The following is a 27,099-nucleotide window of genomic DNA, read 5'->3' as shown; positions in this document are numbered from 1 at the left end:
GCTTCAATCAGTAGTATAAGTCAAGCTTCAATCGTTGTCCTTTATATTGTCCCAGTTTAGCTTCAATCGCACTCCTTTATATAGTCCCAGTTAGGCTTTAATCAATAGTTTAAATTAAGCTTCAATTGTAGTCCTTTATATAGTCCAAGTTAAGCTTCAATCAATAGTATAAGTCCAGCTTCAATCGTAGTTCTTTATATAGTCCAAGTTAAGCTTCAATCGTAGTCATTTATGTAGTCCAAGTTTAGCTTCAATCAATAGTATAAGTCAAGCTTCAATCGTTGTCCTTTATATTGTCCCAGTTTAGCTTCAATCAATAGTATAAATCAAGCTTCAATCGCAGTCCTTTATATAGTCCAAGTTGTGCTTCAATCGCAGTCCTTTATATAGTCCCAGTTAGGCTTTAATCAATAGTTTAAATTAAGCTTCAATTGTAGTCCTTTATATAGTCCAAGTTAAGCTTCAATCAATAGTATAAGTCCAGCTTCAATCGTAGTTCTTTATATAGTCCAAGTTAAGCTTCAATCGTAGTCATTTATGTAGTCCAAGTTTAGCTTCAATCAATAGTATAAGTCAAGCTTCAATCGTTGTCCTTTATATTGTCCCAGTTTAGCTTCAATCAATAGTATAAATCAAGCTTCAATCGCAGTCCTTTATATAGTCCAAGTTGTGCTTCAATCGCAGTCCTTTATATAGTCCCAGTTAGGCTTTAATCAATAGTTTAAATCAGGCTTCAATTATAGTCCTTTATATAGTCCAATTTAAGCTTCAATCGTAGTCCTTTATATAGTCTAAGTTAAGCTTCAATCAGTAGTATAAGTCAAGCTTCAATCGTTGTCCTTTATATTGTCCCAGTTTAGCTTCAATCGCACTCCTTTATATAGTCCCAGTTAGGCTTTAATCAATAGTTTAAATTAAGCTTCAATTGTAGTCCTTTATATAGTCCAAGTTAAGCTTCAATCAATAGTATAAGTCCAGCTTCAATCGTAGTTCTTTATATAGTCCAAGTTAAGCTTCAATCGTAGTCATTTATGTAGTCCAAGTTTAGCTTCAATCAATAGTATAAGTCAAGCTTCAATCGTTGTCCTTTATATTGTCCCAGTTTAGCTTCAATCAATAGTATAAATCAAGCTTCAATCGCAGTTCTTTATATAGTCCAAGTTGTGCTTCAATCGCAGTCCTTTATATAGTCCCAGTTAGGCTTTAATCAATAGTTTAAATTAAGCTTCAATTGTAGTCCTTTATATAGTCCAAGTTAAGCTTCAATCAGTAGTATAAGTCAAGCTTCAATCGTTGTCCTTTATATTGTCCCAGTTAAGCTTCAATCAATAGTATAAATCAAGCTTCAATCGCAGTCCTTTATATAGTCCAAATTGTGCTTCAATCGCAGTCCTTTATATAGTCCCAGTTTAGCTTCAATCAATAGTATAAATCAAGCTTCAATCGCAGTCCTTTATATAGTCCAAGTTGTGCTTCAATCGCAGTCCTTTATATAGTCCCAGTTAGGCTTTAATCAATAGTTTAAATCAAGCTTCAATTGTAGTCCTTTCTATAGTCCAATTTAAGCTTCAATTGTAGTCCTTTATATAGTCCAGGTTAAGCTTCAATCAATAGTATAAATCCAGCTTCAATCGTAGTCCTTTATATAGTCCAAGTTGTGCTTCAATCGCAGACCTTTATATAGTCCAAGTTGTTCTTCAATCGCAGTCCTTTATATAGTCCCAGTTAGGCTTTAATCAATAGTTTAAATCAAGCTTCAATTGTAGTACTTTATATAGTCCAATTTAAGCTTCAATCGTAGTCCTTTATGTAGTCCAAGTTTAGCTTCAATCAATAGTGTAAGTCAAGCTCAATAGTGTAAGTCAATCTTCAATCGTTGCTTCAATCAATAGTTTAAATTAAGCTTCAATCGTAGTCCTTTAAATAGTCCAAGTTAAGCTTCAATCGTAGTCCTTTATATAGTCCCAGTTAAGCTTCAATCAATAGTCCAACTTAAACTTCAGTGGAAGTCCTTTATTTAGACCAAGTTAAGCTTCAATCATAGTCCTTTATATAGTCCAATTTATGCTTCAATCGAAGTCCTTAATATAGTCCAATTTACGCATTAATCGTATTCCTTTACTGTTAACTGAATCAAGCATGATAACTTTTCATACAATCTCTAAAGAACATTTGTGGATGTTGCGAACTATATAACCAATTTATATACAAACTATTGATACATAAGTATTGTAAAAGCTATGCAAAATAACTCTCTATAAATTCTCTATAGAAAAAACCCATTTACCATGATGTTTATACTGGTTTAACGAATATAAAAACAAAACTGTGCTGGAAAAAAAGCTCCACAAATCTTCTATAGCTGCCCCATAAAAAATAACGCGAAGTTGCATTTAAATACGAGAGAATCTGTCTGTGTGTGGCAAGCTATATTGTGTTGGAAAAAAGTGGCAAAGTTAAATAATTTATTATAGACTCGCACATTGAAATCCAAAAGTGACAGCAGAGAATTGTGTTTTTTTACATAAAACACTGTAATAAACATTTTATTTTGTATTGTTTTTTTTTCAGTAACATTTTGCTGAAATATTTTTTTATAGTTAAATTCAGTAAATTTCAATGAACGCTAGTTTAATAAATAAAACAATTGTAATTTATATTTATTTTATAAATATTCTTGGTATATACTCATATGAGTAAACAAATAATATTTTGTTACTCTTAAAGGCAGCATCTATATTGTTTAAATAAGTCCAGTTTTAATCAGTTTAAATTGACACTCGGGGTCAAATTCATTAAAATATTTCATATTCATTTTGTACGTTCGTTCGTTTAGTTCATTTCTTTGAAACTACAATATTTTACAACAACAACAAAAAATACACTTGTAGTTCTGTTTGATTGGATGTAAACAGTGGTGTGGCAAAGAGTAGGGTAATAAAGGGGAAACTAAAGAGGCACATTCATGTTTAGTTATTAAATTAAGATACACGTAAAATTTTAAATACATGCTATAATTCTATTCCTTTTTCTATATATTTTCAGGTACGTACTCTAAAGTGATTTGAAAATAACTAAATATTTAGTATGTAAGTAAAATTAATGTAACCATTGAATTTATTTTGCCACAATTCTATTATATTGCTGTCAACAATTTAAATTTAAAAAAAAAAAAAATTATAAACATGACCCTAATTAAATCTTCCGCAGTGTTATATATGCATACACATTCATTTAATAGTATGAATGTGTATGCAAAAATTATTTATTTATTTGTGTATATTTCACGAAAATTTTAACATTACGCTTATTGTAGTTTTATTCTGCTTAAAATTATTTTCCATGCCAGCAACCCTCCAACCAACAACATCTCGACTAAGTAGAAGATAATTCAGAATAATTTGTTGCATTATTACACATTATTTTTATGTATTTATTGTATTTTATGTAAAATATATTCATTTTTCATATTAAGTTTGTTGTTGTTTGTACTGCTGCAGGGTAAATTGCAATTTATCTACAAGTTAAGGCGGAAAAGTTCTGAAGCAACTTAAAATAATGCTTGCATGCATTATACATATTTAAAAAGTGGAGATTATCATGACAATTGAGGATGAGTAAATGATGAATATACTTATTGTGAAATAAATAATAATTTTAATTCATCATAATTTTGAAGAATACCTATTGTCTCAATTGCACCATTAGATAACTCAGAATCATTCGATTATTTTTCTAAATAAAGTAGTCTATCTCATAAAGATTTATTAATAAGACTTTGGTAATCTGGCCAAAAATTCCCGAGGCAGCTAACTAGAATTAGATTTTGCTCATTACATGCTATAGTCGCAATTTAACCTTCAATCGCAGTCCTTTATATAGTCCAGCCTAAATAATAGTCCTTATAGTCCAATTTAAGCTTCACTCGTAGTCCTTTATATAGTCAAAGTTAAGCTTCAATCGTAGTATATAGTCTATCAGTAGTCCAAGCTTCGGTCATATATCATATCGTAGACCATACAAAGGGTTCATGCTAAGCTTCATTTGTTGTCGTTTATTTAGTCCAATTTAAGCTTCAATCATAACCGTTGGTATAGTCCAAATTAAGCTTCACTCGTAGTCCTTTATATAGTCCAAGTTAAGCTACAATCCAAGTAAAGCTTCAATATACCAAGTCAAGCTTCAATCGTAATCATTTATATAGTGCAAGTTCAGTCTCAATTAATAGTCCATGCTTCAATAGTTCATAGTCCTTTATATAGTCCGAGTCAAGCTGCAATGGTGGACCTATATACATATCGATGGCTTAATATATAAAGGTCTTATATCTTTTTTTACAAAATCGCGTTTTTTACATATTCTGGTAGACAAAACTCAACTAGACCTCCCTTAAAAAATTCAGTTTCCTATGTTGACAAACAACAGATTTACAGTAATTATAAAAGCCCTAACTCATTTAAAAAATCGCTTGAAAGAAAAACCCCTAACTCATTTAATGTTGAATGCATATTTTTTGGTTTATATTAAAACATACAACTTTTCTAAAAATATTTTTTGATATATTACAAATTTTTAGTTGTTATACCCTACACCACCATAGTTGGGAGGGTATTATGCGTTTGTGCAGATATTTGTAACGCCCAAAAATATTAGTCTAACACCCACCTTAAAGTATACCGATCGACTTAGAATCACTTTCTGAGTCGATTAAACGATGCCCGTCCGTCCGTCTGGTTGGCTGGCCGGCTGGCCGGCTGTCTGGTTGGCTGTCCATGTAAACCTTGTGCGCAGAGTACAGGCCGCAATTTTGAAGATATTTCGATCAAATTTGGTACATATTACTTTTTCGGCCCAAGGACCAAACCTATTGAAACTGGCTGAAATCGGTCCATTATTTCACCTAGCCCCCATACAAAGTCCCCTCGAAATTGGACTTTATCGGTCATAAATGTTTAATTTATCTATGTATCTACTCCAAATAAGTTTTATATATACAAAATTCATGTCACCAAATTTTGTTACGATCGGTCCATAATTAGCTTCCGAAAATCACTTTAACGTGCATAAATCGCTTAAAAATGTTGGTATACACACAAAATTCAACATAGTTAAATTTAATATAGAAATAAATCACACGACCTAATTTCAAGGTGATCGGTCCATAATTGGTCATAGCTCCCATATAAGGCCCACTTCCGAAAATCACACATGAATATAAATTATTGATATTTTAAAAGAAAAATATTTTTACTCATTTACTTGGTGTAGGGTATTATATGGTCGGGCTTGACCGACCATACTTTCTTACTTGTTTTTTTTTCAATTTCACTTTCTGATATTATTGAGTTTTTTCCTTCTCCTGTAAAGTAACTAAAAGTTGAGATACGACCTTTCTATATTAAGCTATAGTCTAATAATAGCTTCAATAGTAGTCCTTTATATAGTCCAATATAATCATCAACCGTATTTCTTTATACAGTCCATGTTTAACTTCAATCGTAGTTGTTTGTATGGTCCAAGTTTAGATCCATTCGTAGTTATTTATTAAGTTAAAATTTAGCTTCAATTTGAACCTTCATATTGTTCAAATTTAGCTCCAATTGTGGTCCTTCATATTGTTCAAATTTAGCTTCAGTTGTAGTACTTTATATAGTTCAGTCATTTATATCGAGCTAATTTAGCTCAAAACCTATTCCTTTTTAGAGTCCAAGTTTTGTAAGTTCAGCGGCAATTGTTGCTCTTTATGTAGTCTGAGTTTAGCTTAACTACTATTCCTTCATATTTTTCAAAGTTAACTTCATCGTAGTCCTTCATATTCTTTAAATGCAAAGAGTGAGCCAAAAAAAAATTATTCTTTTATTAAGTTAAATAAAAATTCTCAAAAATACGTGAATTTATGCAAATATTGTACTTATTCATTAAACATTAAAATATTGGCATATTATTCGGTATTTATAAATTTATCCACATTTACCGGAAATCCTTCCATTAAAGATTTTATAGTTGCTTTTTGGACGAGATGGTCCACGTACGCTTAACATCGGACCTTTTCTATCTTTTTTAATACTTTTTTTACAATATCTTTGCACGGGCTGAAGTTTTGGACAGTTCGGTGGTGGATTTGCATCCCAGTGTTTAAATGCCACTCAAGGACCTTTTTTCCATAGTGGCATGCTGCCAAATCGGGCATGAAATATGAAGGCACTCTGTGCTGTTTTAAAAAAGGTAAAAGCCTGTTGTCATAAATGATTGGCTTCCTTTACCACAACTGCAAATGGCTTGCCACACAAGAAACTTCTTGCGGAATTGTGTTTTTTTTTTTTTGTGCGGTATTGTTCTCGAACATTATCATACATCACACAACATCTGTAATTTGATATCACGCTTTTCGCTCTTACTTTTGCTTCTAAGTTCTTTACCGTGTTGTGGTCTGGAATTTTCTGAACTTTATACGACTTTAACGCAACATTAGCTTTGGCTCTGTGCATAAAGGAATCAGAGCATTTAACTTTACGAGCTGTTTTTCTGATAAAAGTTTCGTTGCTCTTCGAAAGAGTTGTACAACTTCTTTTGCCTTACCAATATCTGTTAGACGTTTTTTCCTCCTGATCCAGGTTTTCTTTTAATGTTCAAGTCTTCCTTTTACTATTTAATGGTAATCGGAATCGCCACAAACAATGGTTATGGACGACATGTGTTTCCTACATGACAGCACCATGAACAACACAATAAGTTCAAAAATGTAAAATTTTACAATACCTACGGATTCTAATTTAATGTCTCTACAGTGTAGATTCTTCATCGATGTTGCCAAGGGTGTCACAAGTTGCAGGTGGCCAAAGACACATCGCGATTCTTGTTTAATGGGTCAATCCACGGAACTTTGTCGAAACCGTACCTCAAAAATTAATTTCGAGCCATTATAAATGTATGACCTATTTCCATCTTCCTGACAACATATAGATTCCCGCTCCGCTTTTGAGGTCAATATCGGATACTATTTTCTGAAGTCAAGCGTATCCCAGAGAGAGCGTTCTGCATCAATCGAAACAATACTAGTCGGACGGGGCAAGATCTGGACTATAAAGCGGGTGAAGCAAAACTTCCCAACCACTTCTTTCTAAATAGTTTTTAACAGTTCTTGCAATGTAGTCAAGCGTTGTCATGATGGAATATTACGGTTTCATGTCTGGCAGCATATTCTGGGCGTTTTCGGCCAATTCTCACTTCAAACGAATCTGTTGCATTCAGTAAAAGTGACTTGTGATGGTTTGGTGAGATTTTTAGCAACTCATAATAGATAGGACCCTATTGCTCCCAACAAATACAGAGCATTACCTTAGCGCCATGGATATTTGGCTTTGGTGTCAATTCGGCTGGTTGGCCATGCTTCACAAGTGATCTTTTAGGCTTCGAATTATCGTAATTGATCCATTTTTCATCGAAAGTAATGATTCGGTGCAAAAATGATTTTTTTTTTGTAGCGTTCAAGCATAATTTCTGATAATCAAAATCGTCTTTCAAGGTCTCTCAGCTTCAATGCATATAGTACCCAATTTCCTTTACGTGGCTCTCAATGATTTTGCAAGCTCTTGTTGAGTTTGACAACATTCTTCATGGAGTAATGCCTTAAATTCTTGGTCTTCAAACTGTTTTGTCTTCACTGTCTAAATTAACACTTCAGAACCGAACAAACCATCTCTCACATATTAAAACCGATGGAACACATTCACCATAAGCGTTAGTGAGCAATCGGTGAGCTTCAGCGGGACTATTTTTTTCCAAATTAAAGAAGTACAGCAAAACTTCTAGCATATGACGCTTTATTTGCACAAAATTTGATACTTCGGAAGCAAAAAAACTTTGTTGTTTATACTATAATGTTCAATAACTAAGTGAGAAAAAATAAGTTATTAAAACCGCGTTCAAAAGAAACGCCAGCTATTGTAAATCCCGCATTTTTAAGTCATACTTCCAACATTTTTATTTATATTTTGCAATGGAACTGTAATTTGGAATAGCTGAAACTAATAATTTGTTTACAATTTACTTTTAAAAAAACTCTGCAACGCAACCTTTAAAAGTTATTAAACAAGCGCAGCATCAACCCTCTTTTACACATATGGTCTTTCGAACAACAAATAATGTTAACAATTTCCATTCATCCATCCATGGTGGCTGCACGAAACTACTCGTACAGCAGCAATATTACCGTTTTACAATTACGAGTACTCGAATTTGTACAAAGATCTCCCAAAAATTAAAACAAATCAAAAATAAATACAGCCACAACAAGAACAACAAAAAAACCCAGCTATTTTTAATTACAAACATAAGGGTGTTTGTTGTTTAGGTCGGTCTCAACGGAGAGTGTGTCAAAAGAGAAGCAGGGAGAGCTACAAAACATGCTAAAAGAGAATGAAGAAGAGGTAGAGAGTGAAAACGAAAACGAAACAAAAATATAAACAACCATTAAATTTTTTACACATTTTACTCACACATTCACATTGACATTGATTCATTCGGTCGTACTGCGTACTACGGGATGCAGTGTTTTTTTGTTTGTTTAGTATTTCAATAAAATAAGGTTTGCGCGTACGCTCTCATAGATACAAAATAAACAAAAAGAAATTTTATATAGAAAAAATACAAAACCTTTCAATAAATTGAAACAAGAAAATAAATAATAATAAAATATTGTGAAAATTTCAAAGCAAAAAAAGTTTAATATTAAAAAATATATATAAAAGAAAGTGCAAATAAAAGTTTATAAAATAATATAAATATAAAAAAAATAAATCTAAATCTATCTTTAAATTAAAAGAAATAAAAGTGTAGAAAAATTATCAAAGAAAAAATTTAATTTAAAGTGTTAAAGAAGCTACAAAATCTCATATAAAGTGAACAAAAAAGAAAATATTTTGCATTCATTGGGTTAAACACACCACGTATTTGTCTACCTACCTACTTTTACCACCCCTCTTATTGAAAGTAAAATTTCCAATATGCTGAACTGGAATTATCTGGCATATAAGGTAAAACGAATATTTTGCTATAGAAATGAAAAGCAAAATCTATATTATTTATAAATTTAAAAAAATGCGGGCTTGACTGTTGCTAGTAATTTTTAAAACAAATATTATCTATAAAAGATAATTTAGTTTTCCTTTAGAAATTCTTTATATTTTCATTGAAATTTTTGTTAATTAGGAAATGAAATACCAGCAACTTGACTTCATTTAATCATTAATTAAAAATTGTTTCCATCAAGCACTTTCCGTTTTGTTTTTTTTTCTATTTTATTTTTAACTGCACGTGCTTTGTTTTTAATTAAAATTTATCGAACTTGTTACAATTGTTTCTGCTGCATGGTATATAAATATCTATTGTACATAAATATGTTTTGTAATAGACGTGTAACTAACTATGTACCTTTAAAATATGTTTCAAATTTGTGGTATCATCAGTTGTGATGTTAATTCATGTGTGTTATTATGGAAGAGTAAACAATTTTACAATTTTACATAGTCATCGAAAATGAAATGAGAAATTTTTGTGTATTTGGATCTAGAAAGTAAAAGCCAGCATGACCAATTTTTATATAAAAATTTCTTTTTTTTCATAACTATTTATAAGCTTGTGGTAAGGTAAAATTATATTTTGGACTCGAAAAAAGTTTGTCTTGACAAATATTTGATGAAAAAGACGTAACCCTAAATAAAAGATATTTGAAACTTGTATTTTTTAGGATGATTAAAAATTAATTTTTAATCATATTTTATTTGAAGCTATTTGATCTTACTAAACACTTGTAAGAATAACGAACATCAAACAAATTTGTACTAAAACAAGTAAGAGAGCTATATTCGGCTGTGCCGAATCTTATATACCCATCACCAAATTATACTTTACAAGTAAGAGAGATAAGATATTTTTTTTTAAATATTTTTATTAAACAAAATCAAAATTTTTTTTTAATGTTTGAAAATTTTTTTAAATTTTTTTTTTTCCAAATTGTTTTTTAATTTTTTTAAAAAAAGTTTTTTCAAAATTATTTTTTTTAAATTTCTTTAATTATTTTTTTTGGAAAAAGAATTTATGACAAAAAAAAAATTTTTGATGAAAAAAAAATTCGGATTAAAAAATATTTTTTTCCGATTTTGACCCATTGTATGTCCAACTTACTATGGTCATATATATGTCGTTGCAAAGGTCTTTGAAATATCTATCATTAGATATCCATATTGTCTATATTAATGACTTAGTAATCCAGATATAGGTCAAAAATTGAGGTTGTCCTAATTTCCTTATATCTCAGCCATTTGTGGACCGATTTTCTCGATTTTTAATAGCGACCGAGCCGGAAGAATTTCGGAGATATTGATGTATGAATCGTGTATGTAAGTTATTTGGGGACTTCGGAAAGTAGATTTCAACACACAGACGGACAGACGGACATGGCTATATCGATTCCGTTATCTATAACGATCCAGAATATGTATACTTTATGGGGTCGCAAATGAAAAATGTGGAAATTACAAACGGAATGACAAACTTATATATACCCTTGCCACTCATGGTGAAGGGTATAAAAATAAATATTTTTAGGTAAACAAAATTAAATTTTTTTCCAAAGTTGTTTTTTTCGAAATTGTTTTTTTTTTAAATTTTAAAAATCTTTTTTTTAATATTTAGTAAAAAAAAAAATAGGGTTAAAAAATATTTTTCCGGTTTTGACCCATTGTAGGTCCAACTTACTATGGTATTATATACGTCTTTGAAATATCTATCAAAATAATATAGACCATATTGTCTATATTAATCATTTAATAATCCAGATCGAGATCAAAAATAGGTCAAAAATCAAGGTTGTCCTTGTTTTTTCCTTATATCTCAGCCATTTGTGGACCGATTTGCTCGATTTTAAATACCAACCGAGTCGGAAGAATTTCGGAGATACTGATGTATGAATCGTGTATGTAAATTATTTGGGGGCTTCGGAAAGTTGATTTCAACACACAGATGGACATGGCTATATCGACTCCGCTATCTATAACTATCCCGAATATATATACTTTGTGGTGACGCAAATGAAAAATTTGGAAATTACAAACGGAATGACAAACTTATATATACCCCTGTCACTCATGGTGAAGGGTATAAAAATTGGTTTCGTTTTTGAATAAATATTTGCCATATGTGACCCTACCTTTAGACTAGTGTGTTTTAAGGATTTAAATTATTTAAATTCTATCACAAATAACAATTTTGAACTTTTGAACATATTGATTTCAGTGATTAAAAAATCTCATGAAATGTTTTTAAGGAACTTTCAAGAATTTCCCATGAAATTCAATGCGATAAGCTTCTTTCAGCCTAGAAACCAACCATGTTGTAACTGTCTCGAATCCGTCCACGATTACAGCAAACCCTCATACATATAAGATTGACAAAACTCCTAAAAAGTGCAGATGAAATTGGCCATATATTCACAGGGAATTCCTCTTGGTTTTTTTTTCGTTTTACAGTTGTGGGAACAAAGTTTTAGTAGAGGTAACAAAAATTTGGTTGCTTCAACCGAAATTCTTCTTTATCAACTGATTTACTCTTGATAGAACTGACTTAATCTATGTGTGCAACAGAAACATTCGATTGGCAACATATTCGGTTGCTACTACAAATCTGGTTTCTCTGTGTTATTAATCAAGTTGCTGTAATGCAGGGTATCAAAACCAATCATTACGGAGTTGTACAGGAGGTAATGAATTGATGCTTTAACAAAATCCGAAAATAGTTTGGTGGGAAGTCACAAGATCAGGCAATATCAATTCTGGTGCGTTAACATTTTAGAGGACTTTCACGATGTTGATCTACAGGGAATTTATTTCATACGCTTCCACCGATCTTTCAAATATCCCAAAAATGTCGACCTAGTAACAAGATGAATGAAAACAAGTAATTTATTAAATGTTTCGAGTTCTCAGGAAAATACTTTAAGTTGACTTTAAATGCTCACATTTCCATTGTGTTGAGGTTCGAATCAAACATTGGTCATAAAACGTTTACAAATTATGGTATCTATATAATATCCAGCCTAAATAGATTATTGGGAGTATGACTTCAAATGCGGGATTTACAATAGATGGCGTATCTTATGTACGCGGTTTTTGTTTTTGATAACTTTTATGTCATTTTGAAGGCTACATATCTGTCATTCAACAAAGATTTTTTTGCTTTGAAAATGTTGAATTTTATGGCAACAAAGCGACATATGCGGGAGGTTTTGCTTTACTTCTTTAATATGACAAAAAAGTGTCGCGAAACATACCGATTGCTAACCAAAGCTTATGGTGAATGTGTTCCATCGGTATCAAGGTGCGAAATATGGTTTGTGCGGTTCAAAAGTGATAATTTTGACACGAATGACAAAGATCGCCCAGGCCAGCCAAAAAATCCATGAAGATTGTTATCAAACTGAACAACAGCTTGCAAAATCATTGGGAGCTATTCAAGCACCAATTTCAAAACGTTTGCAAGCAGCAGGATTCATTCTAAAGAAAGTAAATTGGGTAACATACGAATTGAAGCTGAGAGACCATGAAAGACGATTTTGTATGTCCGAAATAATGCTTGAAAGCTATAAAAGAAAATCATTTTTGCACCGAATCATTACTTGAGATGAAAACTGGATGCATTACTATAACCCGAAGCGTAAGAGATCGTATGTGAAGCCCGGCCAACCTGCCGAATCGACCTCAATGCAAAATATCCATGGCGATAAGGTAATGCTCTAAATTTGGTGGGATCAAAAGGGTCCATGAAATCTGGTCAGACCAATATAGAAAACCTGTACCGAATCGTTTGGCCGATTTGGCGTAGCTGAATCGTTTGGCCGAAAACGCCCAGAATATGCGGCTAAACATGAAACCGTAATAGTCCATCATGACAACGCTAGGCCACATATTGCAATACCCAACCTAGAAGCGGTTGGGAAGTTTCATCTCACCCGCTTTATAGATAAGACCTTGCCAAGTCCGACTACTATTGGTTTCGATTGATTCTGAACGCAATCTCTTTGATACTCTTCACTTCAAAACAGATTATCCGATATTGGCTTGATTAGTTCATTGTCTCAACAGATGAGCAGTTCTTTTGGTTCGGAATTCATATGTTTTTTTATGAATAACAGTAAACAAAATTGTCATATATAGTTTGCTGCGGATTTTGAGCCGAAAGCATCATAACGACGATGGAGATGCTATTACCGCTAACAGCGAGCGATAAAGATCAATGAAAATTTCTTTTGGCCCCAATTTAACGATATGAATGTGGTTCCAGCAAGACGGATTTGAGTATAACTCAGCGATCACATACATCTCGTTGTGTCTGGAATTGGTCCGCATGAACATGTAATTCTTGTGGTGTTTTCGGAAGTTGCAGGTCTATGCCAATAGAGACCCTTGCAATTAAATTAATAAAATATTCGTTAATTAATGGGAATTCAATTGCGATAAAATTGTTAAATTTTACTAATTTTTTTAACTTATTTGTAAAACCTTTGTTTTGTAATGCAATGAATTGTTTATCAAAATTTAAAACATATACTCAACTATATCTCTACTTTTTTATTAAGATCGGACTATTCTCGCAGTGTAAGCCATTGTCTATTTTTTCTCAAGACAACACTGAATGTATATCTGTAAACATATTTGAAGTATTGCGGCTAGGTTTAATCATGTACCTATATTTCCCATTTTCAATACCAAACAAACCTTAACAACGGAGAGTATTTTTGGAAAATTTCATCCACCAAGCTCCTTTCGTTTGGGCGCTATCGTGATTTCAACAGACAGACGGCCGGACATAGCTAGATCGTCATGGAATCTTATGAGGACTCAGGATATATATACTTTTTGGTTATACGACCAATATTTCGATATGTTACAAACGAAATGACAAATTCAATATACCCCCATTTTTTTTTTGATGGAGGGTTTAATAGTTGAATGGTGATCAGTTGTGTTATTAAGAAAAGCAATACGGAAAACATATTTTACTACATTTACTTTTCTAAAACTATTTTTAAACACGGATTGTACTCAAGTACTTTGATAATTATAATATACTTAAGAAATCCACATTTTATTAATGAATCGTACGTACACATCGAGGCGGAAGTCAATTTACTGTTAATTTTTTAATGCTTATGGTAGTCATTATACGAGTACTGTATTGAACTGAGAGAATCTTTAAATTAATAATTTCAATTTCCTAACAAGAGAAAGATCCTAACACTCAGCTGTCTCATTCTCGTGCTCTCCCTCTCTACGATAATAGCTCTCAATACAATTCTCTTTTGTTTTACATATTTCCCTAATAAAACACGTTCATTATTCCAGGCCGTCAACTACAAGTAATTTCAAATTTAAAATTCGTACACGCATTAAGTCACTGTCAAAAAAGAAAATGATTTTTGTGGGTTTTGTAAATAAATGAAAATATGTATGTATATTTATATGGATGTGAGTATTTGATTTTAAAAATAAAACATTTGTTAAACATATGGAAATCATACAAAACTGTCTGTATTTTTTTTGTATGTGTGTGTATGTCAGCTTGTCTGTCTATACACATCTCCTCTTATTAGGCGAAAATAATCCATGATCCATTTGCGTACAATGTGTATTTTTTTTTGTCTGTGTATCACATTGTAAAATGCAACAGACATTGGCTTTTTGTGCCTGGGGTTTTTGGTATTTAAAGCAAGCAATTGCAACTTTAACCAAATAATAAATATAAATGGAATGTGTTAATCTGGTGGCCTTTCATGATAGAGACTATGAGGATTGGTGATGGCGCTGCTGCTGACGCTGAGAGTACATAAACTATAAATACTGTTTAAGATTTTTTCTTTACTTATGTGCAATTCCTTTCCTTTCATATTTTTGTTTATTTTTGCCTTTTAACTCTTAATAGTTCCATGAAATTTTTAATTCAAATTGCAGCATGTGAAACATATTAGTACGAAAAAATAAAACTACTTGTAAAATGGATGCAGTTGCAAAGAGTCTAAAGGCAAAAAGTCTTTAGCAATATACATACTCATATATATAAGGATTTAGTTCAGTACTTGTGCTTGTAATAAGAAACACAATATTTCTGTCTTAGTCTTCTGTATTGTTAGTTATGATGTGAAGTGGATACTTTTACAAGATGTCTCTTCATCTTATTCGCAAAAAAACATAGAAGAAAATAACAGAAAAACCAACCAAAATTTTAGAAAAAGAAAATATTGGGTGGCGGAGAAAACAAATTCGATAATTTACTTTTTTGCTAAATTCGAAAAATTTCCTTTCTATAAGAAATTTTCGATAAATTTCCTTTCTAAATTTTCAAAAAATTAAATTTTTTTTTGGGAATTGTCGATAAATTTAATTTTTATAATAACTTTTCGATAAATTTCTCATTTAATGGAAATTCTCAAAAAATTTCCCTTTTATAGGAAATTCTTAATAAATTTTCTTGTTCTTTTTAAAGGAAATTCTCAATAAATTTTCTGTTTCTAGACAATTCTTGATAAAGGAAATCCTTTTAAGGAAATTCTTAAAAAATTTCCCTTTTATAGGAAATTCTCGATAATTTTTTCTTTTATCCCTTTTAAAGGAAATTCTCAATAAATTTCCTTTTTATAGAAAATTTTTGTTTTTAAATTTTCAAAAAATTTACTTTTTTTACCGAATTTTCGATCAATTTCTCTTATAGGTAATTTTTGCTAAATTTCTCATTTATAGTAATTTCTCCAAAAATTTTACTTTTATAGGAAATTTTCGATAAATTTCCCATTTGTAGGAAATTCTCGATAAATTTCCTTTTTATTGGAAATTTTCGATAAATTTCCTTCTTGAAAAACTTTACTTGTTTAGGGAATTTTCGAAAAATTTCCTTTTTATAGATAATTTTCGATTAATTTCCCATTTATTTCCTATTAAATCTCAATAAATTTACTTTTTCTAGGCAATTGTCAATAAAGTTCCTACTAAAATTTACTTTTTTTGGGGCATTTTCGATTAATTTCCTTTTTATTCTCAATAAATTTACTTTTTCTAGGCAATCATCGATAAATTTCCTTCTTAAATTTTTAAAAAAAATTTTATAGGGAACAATAAATTTACTTTTGCGATAATTTCCTTCTTAAATTTTTAAAAAAATTTAATTTTTATAGGGAATTTTGGATAAATTTCTTGTTTATAGGAAATTCTCCAAAAAATTTCGCTTTTATAGAAAATTCTCAATAAATTTCCTTTTTATAGGAACAATTCGATAATTTTTCCTTTTTATAGGAAATTCTCCAAATAATTCCTTTTGCTAGGAAATTCTCGATAAATTTTCTTTTTATATAGAATTTTCGATAAATTTCCTATTTATGGATAATTTTTGAAAAATTTTCCTTTTCGAGAAAATTTTAAAAAAATCTCCCTTTTATAGGAAATTCTCAATAAATTTAGTTTTTCTAGGTAATTCTCTACAAAATTCCTTTTTTGTAGGAAATTTTCAATAAATTTTCAAAAAATTTACTTTTTATAGGGAATTTTTGATAAATTTCCCTTTTATAGGGAATTTTTGATAGATTTCCTTTTGCTAGGAAACTTTTGATAAATTTCCCTTTTCGAGGAAATTCTCAAAAAATTGCCCATTAGAGGAAATTCTCAATATATTTCCTTTTTCTAAGCAATTCTCGATAAATTTCCCTTTTCCAGGCAATTCTCCTTTTCCTTTTTATAGGAAATTTTCGTTTATTTTCCTTTTCATAGGATATTTTCAACTAAATTTCCGTTTTATAAGAAATTTTCGACTAAATTCCTTTTTAAAGGACATTTAAGATCTGATTCCATTTTATAGCAAACTTTTGATCAATTTCCTTTTTAAGGAAATTTTTTTATCAAATTCCTTGTTATGGAAAATGCTCGATAAATTTCCTTGTTATGAAAAATTCTTGATAAATTTCCTTTTAATAGAAAATTTTTACTAAATTTCCTATTTATGAAATTTTTTTTATGGTTAATTTTCGATAAATTTCCTTTTGCTGGGAAATTTTCGATCAATAGGAAATTTTCGATATCTAAGACATTTTTGACGAAATTCCTTTTTAAAGAAAATGTTCGATCAGATTTGTTTTTATTAGAAACTTTTGATCAGTTTTCTTTTTAAGCAATTGTAGTTAATTTCGTTTTTATGGGAAATTTTCGATAAATTTCCTTTTTATGGGAAATTTTTGATAAATATTCTTTTTCATAGGAAATTCTCGATTAATTTCCTATTCATAGGAAAATTTCCTTTTGATAGGAAATTTTCGACTAAATTTCTGTTTTATAAGAAATTTTAGGCGATATTAGTTTTTAAAGTAAATTTTCGATAAATTTCCTTTGTATAAATATTCTTTTTCATAGAAAATTCTCCATTAATTTCCTATTCATAGGAAAATTTCCTTGGAAAAAAATTTTCGATCAAATTCCTTTTTATACGAATCTTTTGATCAATTTCCTTTTTTGGAAATTTTTGATAAAATTCCCTGTTTTGGGAAATTCTTGTTTAATTTCCTTTTTATAGGAATTTTTCAATAATTTTTCTTTTAATGAGAAATTTTCGATAAATTTCTTTCTTGTGGGAAATTTTCAATAAATTTCCTTCTTAAGGGAAATTTTCGATAAATTTTCTTTTTTATAGAAAATTTTTGATAAATTTATATTTAATAGAAAATGTTCGATCATTGCTTTTTATAAGAATTTTTCGTTGGAATTCCTTTTTATAGAAAATGTTTGATAAATTTCCTTTTTCTAGGAAATTCTCGAAATTTCTATTAGCAGAAATCACTGTTTTTCCCCCACCTATATTAAACACTTTAGATCTTCACTAGAATTTCGTTGAGTTTTTAAACAAATGTAGACGACATTATTTTGTTGTTTTGTCTTTATGTTCCGTCTGTCTATTGAGTTCTTAAAATAGTCGCTTTAAAGATGAAAAAGACGAGAAAAAGAGGGAAAAAAGAAACAAATTTACAAGTGCTAGTTAAGAAAAGAAGAACAGAACACAAAGAATTGTTGATATAAATAATTGCAAAAGTATCTTCTGCTTTTTTTTCCATAAAGTAAAAAAAAAAACACAGAACTAAATAAAGAAAATGTTACATGTGTGTGCAGTTGACATCACTTGAAACTGAAGATGAGTCAAGTGGAGAGAGCTGGCAACGAAACAAATAAGAAATTGAAAGTAGTTGCAACTGAAAAAACAGTATCCACAAAAACGAAAAATTAAAAGAAATGCAGTAGTTTAATATTTAATTAGAAAAATATGAATTAGATGGCAAGACAGACAGACTAGTGTTATTTAAATATGATGCTCAAAGTTAAGATTGATTAAGGATTGTTGATGGAAAATATTTTCAGTAATTTGTAATTTTAATGAATTTGTACATTAATTCTATGCAATTTCTGTCCATTATATCACTCACATTCCTCTTTAGAATACCAAATTTGTGTATTCCTTGTTAAAAATTAATTGTGGCTTTTTGATTAGTAATTCTATCTGTCTGTCTAGCTATACCTGTCATTTACTCTTATTCTCTTTTTGCTGCCTTTGCGAATATATTTTCTTTCTAATACTCCCTCTGTTGTGGCTTTCATCAAGCATACCAAATTGCCCTTAATTTCCTAAATGATGTAATTAAGTGAACCACTCTGCTCCCCCATGCAACACACTCTAGCAACGATTATTAGGAGCAGCACAAGTCCAGGCAACTGCAACAAAATCAGCAATTATTGCTTAAGGCAAATAAATCAATCAGTAAATTAATGTTGGTGCTGATAAAATACACAATTCACAATACTCATTTCCATGCTGACTGAGACCAGAGAATTTTCTTAAACATTAGTATCACAAGTATGTATTTGCCAACCTAACTAACGATTACTAAAGAGGAATTTAAAAGAAGAAAAGAAAAAAGCTATAATCATCAGCTACCCCATAATATTTTTACTAATATTCCTGTGAATATTAATAGACTAATGGTGAAACCAGAGTAATGGAAATGAAACCCACAAACTACATACTGACTATTAAATAAAATTATAATCAATGTAGAAGTAAGTGTTACTTGTACAAATAATACAGATAAAGAGAGAGAGAGAGTGCTGTTGTAGTAACTAATAAACATGAATATTTTATAGAAATTATTGTAATAAGTAACACTTGCCGCAAGAGCAGCAACAACGTCTTCATAATAAATTTAACCAATTTTACTATTAATGCTACTACAACTGCTACAACATTATTGCTATTTGCCAAAATGTTTATAAATATGTATAGTATTTATTATATGCCTGGCTTTGTACATAATGAATCTTTGTATTTAATATGCATAGCAATTTATTTGTCTTCTATGTGTTTACCAAACTATAACAATTAAGTATTAAACTATAGTTTAAATTTATATATATATTAATAATGTTTAAAGTTGCAAGCATAAAACAGTTGCAGTCAATAAGGTCCTAACTGCAACATAATAAAATTTCTTACACAGGATATCGCAGAATAAGTTGGCCATTCTGTTTGTAATTTCTACATTTGCGACCCCACAAAGTATATATATTCTGATATTTATAGATAGCAGATTCCGTTTGTCCGTCTGTATGTTGAAATCAACTTTCCGTAGCCCTAGTGTGGATTACTAAGTCATTAATATAGACAATATGAATATTAAATGATAGATATTTCAAAGACCTTTGTAACGATGTATATAAGGTCATAGTACGTCGGACCTACAATGGGTCAAAATCGGGAAAAATATTTTATAATCTAAATTTTTAGCTATGAAATCATTTTTACTAATAAATTTTAAAAAAAATGTTTCTTTGAAAAATTATATCCTGTTACTGATGACCATTTTCTGCTTCGCTCATGCTTGCTCTTTTTAACAGGTCTTCAATAATTTTTTTCGAGTGTAGTGGCCTTGATTTCATTTCGCATGTTGTTTTTGAACCTTTCACCATGAGCGGCAAGGGTATATATAAGTTTGTCATTCCGTTTGTAATTTCTACATTTTTCAATTGCGACCATACAAAGTATTCTGGATCGTTATAGATGGCAAAGTCGATATAGACATGTCCGTCTGTATGTTGAAATCAACTTTCCGTAGACCCCAAATAACTTACAAACATGATTGATACATTAATATATGGGAAATTCTTCCGGCTTGGTTGCTATTTAAAATCGAGAAATGTTTTATCTATATCTGGATTACTAAGTCATTAATATAGACAATATGGATATCTAATGATAGATATTTCAAAGTCCATTGCAACGATGTATATAAGGCTATAGTAATTTTGGACCTACAATAGGTCAAAAACGGGAAAAATATTTGTTAACCCTAATTTTCTTTTTAACAAAAAAAATTGTCATAAATTATTTTTCATTAATAAGTTAAAATTTTTTTTTTTAAAAAATTTACAAATTTTGAAAAAAAAAATTTCTTTAAATTTTCAAAAACAATTTAAAAAAAATTTTTTTTTTTTTAAATATGCTATATGCAAATTGTTCGATATTATAGTTATTCATTATTAATTCCCCCAGGCTTCATCACAAAATGCGGGATTTTTTTAAATTTTTTATTTTATATTGAAACATTTGTACAATATAAATTTATTCAAAGCATTGGCCATTGTTAGCTACAACATTTTCCCATCTTTCTGCCAACATATGGAACGAATCAAGTCAATATCGGATAATCGGTTTCAAAGTGAAGCGAATCCCAGAGAGAGCGTTCTGCATCGATCGAAATAAATAGTAATCGGACGAGGCATGGTCTGGACTATAAGGGGGGGTGAGGCAAAACTCACCAACCACTTCATTCTAAATACTTTTTTACAAGGTATTGCAACATGTGGCCTAGCGTTGTCATGGCCACATATTCGGTCAGTGCTCGCTTCAAACGAATCAGTTGCATTCGGTACAGGTTCCCTGTGAAGGTCTGATGAGATTCCAGCAGCTCATAATAAATATGACCATTTTGCTCCCACCAAATACAGAGAATTATGTTAGCGCCATTGAAATTTCCTTTTGTGTCGATTTGGCTGGTTGGCTGGGCTTCGCGTACGATCGCTTACGCTTCGGGTTATCGTAATGGATCCATTTTTCATCACAAGTAATAATACGATGCAAAAATTATATTCTTGTTGAGTTTTACAACAATATTCATGAAGTAATGCCTCGAGGTCTTAATTCCACCAGGATATACAGTGACGGACATTACAATAGAATCACTACCAATATTTCATTTAAAACCAGGAGCAATCATAAGGATTGGTGTGGGCCAGAAAATATAAAAAAGTGGCAAAATGTGTAGTGGACGGACCATTAATTTAATTGGTAGTGATGATAAGACATGGGTTAGACGTCCAAAAAATGGCAAAAACCAAAAACGTTTAAACATGGTTGGGGAAATATTAATTTATGGGGATGCTTTTCTTGGTATTGCGTTGGTCCAATTTATTGGATTAAAGAAAATATGGATAAGCACTTGTATGTAAATATTTTGGAGAATGTTATAAAGCCGCATGCAGAATGGAATATGCCTTTAAAATGGCTCTTCCAGCAAGATAATGACCCAAAGCACACGTCACGTCTTGCCAAAAAATGGTTTTTATATAACAAAATTCATGTTATGGAATGGCCGTCTCAATAACCAGACTTAAATCCTATGGAAAATAGTAAAAGACAAACTCGGACCTGAAAAATTGAAAAACAAGGAAGAACTTTGGCAGAAAATTCAGGAAATATGGTATGCAATTTCCCGATCTACATGCGAAAGTTTGTTAAATTCAATCCCCAAAAGATTTGATGCTGTAATTAGAAATAATTGATATGCAACAAAATATTAAGAAAACAACGAATTCTTATGATGATTTTTTATTTTTAATCATTTTAAGACTGATTGATTCTATTTGAATGTCGCATATTTTATTTAGTCTTTTAGATTTGACATCGTTTTTAACATAAGAATGTGTTATTTCTTTACTTTATTTTTTTCTATTTATTGTTTACGTTATGAGCATTAATACATAATGAACAAATTTTAAATTTTGAAATCAAATTTTGTAGTTTAACCGCTTTAATCGAATTCATATGTAGTGATTCTATTGTATTGTCCGTCACTGTATACAAACGGATCTAAAATGTGATGTGTTGTTGGTTCTGGTGTATTCTGCGAACTTGGGATAGTCATCTCATATCGTCTTTTTCAGGCTGAAATATTTACGATCACGGCAGCTTCTTGATCATATTACTCGCGGCAATATTGTTATTTTTGTCGACAGTCAGGCGGCACTTCTCTCTCTGAATGCTCTCTCAATATAAGAATGCTCTATCAAGGTCAGGTCGTCTTAGTTTAATAATATTTGACATTCTAGCATACATTACGATGTAAATAACACTACATCTTCAAACTTTTTTTGCTGACCTGAGTGATATATGTTATCCGTGTCAAAATCACCACTTCTTAACCGCACAAACCATCTTTCACACGTTGAAACCGATGAAACACATTCACCTAAAGCTTTGGTGAGCAATCGGTGGTCTTCAGCGGCACTTATTTTCAAATTAGAGAAATAACGCAAAACTTCCAGCGTGTGACGCTTTGTTGGTACAAAATTCAACATTTTCGAAGCAAAAATAACTTTGTTATTTACACTATAATGTTTAATAACTAAGTGAGAATAAATGACATATATATACTCTTCAAAATGACAAATAAGTTATGAAAAAGATACGCCATCTATTATAAATACCGCATTTTTAAGTCATACACTCAATAAAAAGGAATTTAATCGAAAATTTCATTGAAAATGGATATTTACCGAAAATTTCTTATAAAAAGTAAATTTGATCGGAGTTTCCTAAATCGAAGTTTATTAAAAATTTTCGATGAAAACAAAAATTATCTAAAATTCATCATTGAAAAAGTTTTATCAAAAATTTTCTAGAAAAAAAAGGAAATTTTTCGAAAATTTTTTACCAAAAAAGGAAAATATTCTATTTTAAGGAATATATCGGCCTTTAAAGTTAGCCAAAATAGGCCTCTTCAAATATGAATGTTGTTCAATTCACTTTATTGACAATTAACTAGGAATTAACTTAATAATTAATTGTTAAATAGTTAAATAGAGATTTTATTTCAAACGTCATTCTATGCAAAACTAAAGTGTTAATGTAAATAAGGTATTATTTCATTTAACTTTTTAAATATTTATAACATTTCAAACACTTGTTTTATAAAGTGTATTACAATTATTTTGAAATCTATTTAAGTCCTTTTTTTGTATGCAATTTTCCTACTTATTTATATATTTACCACACATAAACATTACTCTTGCACACTCTCTTCTTAAACTTACTTATGAGTTTGCATATACATACATATGAATATTTACAAGCAATTTTGCTGATGTAAATATAATTACATAATCCTTAACAGTTTTATATTAATGTAAAATTTAACCAACATTTATTTTCTACCAAAATTTTGCACTAAAATACGTTGGAAATTTTCATACAAACTCATACAAATGTACATAAGCTGCATTGTAAATATATGTAAATTAAAGTGTTTTGTATTAAAGTGTGTTTGAGTGAGTTTGTGTTTTTATCCTTTTTCTGTTGTAAATATGAGTATGTATGTAATTTAAAATATATTTAATAACATTCCTTTAGGTCTTTGTACAAGTATGTGTTTGAGTTTATGTGAGTGTGTGGATTTTATGCAAATTGATACGATATAATTAAAACATTCACCAAATATTACAATGCTTTTGACTACTACTACAAACAGCTACTTGGGCAACAACTATGTTCTCATATGGGGATTTCCACAGCAAAGTCCAACGAGATTAAATTTTTAATGATTTTTTCTAACATTATATTAAGAAAATGTCGCGTTCTTGTAACTAAATCACAGTTTGTTATCAGTACTCTGCCATCGAAGGAATCATTCAAATCAATATTGGTACCAAACACTTTATTTTCATTATAAAATTGTGTCGCGTTCGCTATTCAAAGTGTAACTTTATTCAAAGTCAAATGTTAAATACATAAAACGTGTGACGAATCATCAATGCGGTACTTGGGTAAAATTAATAGACTTCCACTAAAGTATAAAGAATATTTGGAAAAAGTGCTGAAAGAAAAAAGGGAAAAATGCTATACAAGGTAGAAATGCAAAATTATTCAACAACAAAAAAAAAGAATTGTGGGCCTTATCTCTGCAAGAAAATATTGGAAATGGTAGTTCGTTTCGCTAAGGACTTAGTTAATGAGTTAAAATTGAAGTTATTGAATCACTATTTAAAAGCTAAGTATGTCGAATCAATAAATAATTATTAAACAAAATTGAACAAAATTACTTGACCCAATCCTTATTGCAAAAGTGACAGAAAAATGTCGCGTGCTAAATCATAAATCGAATCAATAAATAAGTATTAAATTAAAAGCTTGTTTTGAAATTACTTGAATCAGTCCTTATAAGAAAAGTGATGGAAAAATGTCGCGTGCTAAATCATAAAATGCAATATGACCACTTTTAATAGACAGCTACGTTATTCCGTTTTCATTAAAAAAAATAGCTTTTAACCCGGCAATTCTCACTGTCACCTACAGGTGACAGATTAACGGTAGTTTTAAACATAGAAATGGATATCACTGATAAATATTGACATTATTTATATACATACAAGATCCTGTTTTATACCTACGTTATTCCACTTTCATTAAAAAAATAGCTTTTAAAAATCATGTTCCAATTCACAGATTTTTTATTGAGTATCTTTTGAATTAGGTTTTTGTTTTTAATAACATGTATGTAATTTTGAAGGGTGCATATCTGTCATATATTCTCACTTAGTAATTAAACATTATAGTGTAAACAACAAAGTTTATTTTGCTTCAAAAATTTCCAATTTTGTACCAACAAAGCGTCATAATTTTAAATAAAGTGCCGCTGCAACACACCGATTGCTCACCAAAGCTTTTGGTGAATGTGTTCCATCGGTTTCAGTGTGAGAGAGATGGTTTGTGCGGTTCAGAAGTGGTGAATTTGACTCGGAAGACAAAGATCCCCCAGGCCAGCCAAAAGCGTTTGAAGAACAAGAATTGGAGGCATTACTCCATGAAGATTGTTGTCAAACTCAACAAGAACTTGCAAAATCATTGCAAGCTACTCAAGCAGCAATTTTAAAAGCAACACGATTCATCCAAAATCAGGGAAATTGCATACCATACTTGAAGACGAGAGTCTTTGAAAGTCGATTTTGCATGTCTGAAATTATGTTTGAAAATAGTTGTAAAAGAAAATAGTTTTTGCACCGAATTATTACTTGCTATGAAAAATGGATCCATTACGATAATCCGAAGCATTAGAGATTGTAGGTGAAGCCCTGCCGACCAGCAAAGCAAATATCCATGGCGCTAAGGTAATGCTCTGTATTTGTTGGGACCAAAAGGATCCTATCTATTATGAGATGCTGAAATCTGGTCAAAACATCTCAGAGAACCTGCACCAAACGCAACTGATTCATTTGAGGCGAGCATTGGGCGAAAAACCCCCAGACATGAAACCATAATATTCCATCATGACAACGCTCGGACACATGTTAAAATGCCTGTTAAAAAGTATTTATAATGAAGTGATTGGATAGTTTTGCCTCACCCGCTTTATAGCCCAGATAGTGCCCCGTCCGACTACTATTTATTACGATCGATGCCGAACTCTCTCTCTGGAATAAGCTTCACTTTGGAACAGAGTATCCGATATTGGCTTGATACGTTCATGGCCTCAAAAAAGGAAGAGTTCTTTTGGCTCATTGCCAGAAAGATAAGAAAAGGTCATAGCTAACAATGCCCGATACTTTGAATAAATTTATATTGTACAAATGTTTCAAATTCAAGCTAAAAAATTTTGAAGTCATACTCCCAATAATTTTTCTAAAGGCAGTCAAAAATGAATTATATTTTTTGTCACGTTCGGGATCCCAAGTTTATATTGAGTATGTTGGAAACAACTGATCGACAAAACCTATATTTTGCGCTAAACTTAGTACTAACAAGTAAGAGTGCTATATTCGGCTGTGCCGAATCTTATATACCCTTCACCAAATTATACTTCAAAATTTTAAATATTTTTAGGTAAACAAAATTTAATTTTTTTTTCAGTTGTTGTTTGAATTTTTTGGAAAAAAAAATTTTTCGATTGTTATTTTAATTTTTTTTTTTAAATTTAAATTTTTTTTTTTTAAATTTAAAATTTTTTTTTTAAATTTAAAATTTTTTTTTTTTAAATTTAAAAATTTTTTTTTTAAATTTTAAAATTTTTTTTTTTTTTAAATTTTAAAATTTTTTTTTGTTTTTTCAATTTTTTTTTTGTTTTTTCAATTTTTTTTTTTTTTTAAAAAAAAATCGGGTTCAAAATTTTTTTCCCGATTTTGACCCATTGTAGGTCCAACTTAATATGGTCTTATATACGTCGTTGCAAATGTCTTTGAAATATCTATCATTAGATATCCATATTGTCTATATTAATGTCTTAGTAATCCAGATATAGGTAAAAAAATAGGTCAAAAATCGAGGTTGTCTTGGTTTTTTCCTCATATCTCAGCCATTTGTGGACCGATTTTGCTGATTTTAAATAGCAAAATTCTCGAAAGCATGTCTGACAGAACTATTGAAGATTTGGATCCTGAAGATATCTGGGGTCTTCAGAAAACTGATTTCAACAGACAGACAGACAGACAGACAGACAGACGGACAGACAGACAGACAGACAGACAGACAGACGGACATGGCTTAATCGACTCTGCTATCTATAAGGATCCAGAATATATATACTTTATAGGGTCGGAAATGAAAAATGTAGAAATTACAAACGGAATGACAAACTTATATATACCCTTCTCACGAAGCTGAAGGGTATAAAAAGAAAAATGTACATAAATTTATTTAATGTAACGTTCGGAATAATGGAAATACCCATACGCATGTAGTACTCTTACACTTTAC

General features: G+C 30.4%; 1 protein-coding gene across 9 annotated transcripts in view; it reads left to right on the top strand.

The window, feature by feature from the left end:
• Rbfox1 (RNA-binding Fox protein 1) overlaps positions 1–27,099 on the top strand; it is a 512,165-nt gene that overhangs the window by 218,835 nt on the left and 266,231 nt on the right. For 8 of the 9 annotated variants that reach the window (XM_065503152.1, XM_065503154.1, XM_065503153.1 and 5 more), the window contains exon 1: positions 8,931–9,035. The exons of the other annotated variant lie outside the window; for it this stretch is intronic. In XM_065503152.1, the coding sequence (XP_065359224.1) occupies positions 9,006–9,035 (30 nt within the window). In that variant the 5' untranslated portion in view covers positions 8,931–9,005. Of the gene's footprint in view, positions 1–8,930; positions 9,036–27,099 lie in introns of those variants that run through there. 9 annotated transcript variants of the gene reach the window in all.

The sequence above is a fragment of the Calliphora vicina genome, chromosome 3 (genome assembly GCF_958450345.1).
Source record: "Calliphora vicina chromosome 3, idCalVici1.1, whole genome shotgun sequence".
Classification (NCBI taxonomy): Eukaryota; Metazoa; Arthropoda; class Insecta; order Diptera; family Calliphoridae; genus Calliphora; species Calliphora vicina.
The sequence above is the reverse complement of the archived record's forward strand: the minus strand, read 5'-3'. Positions and strand labels throughout refer to the sequence as shown.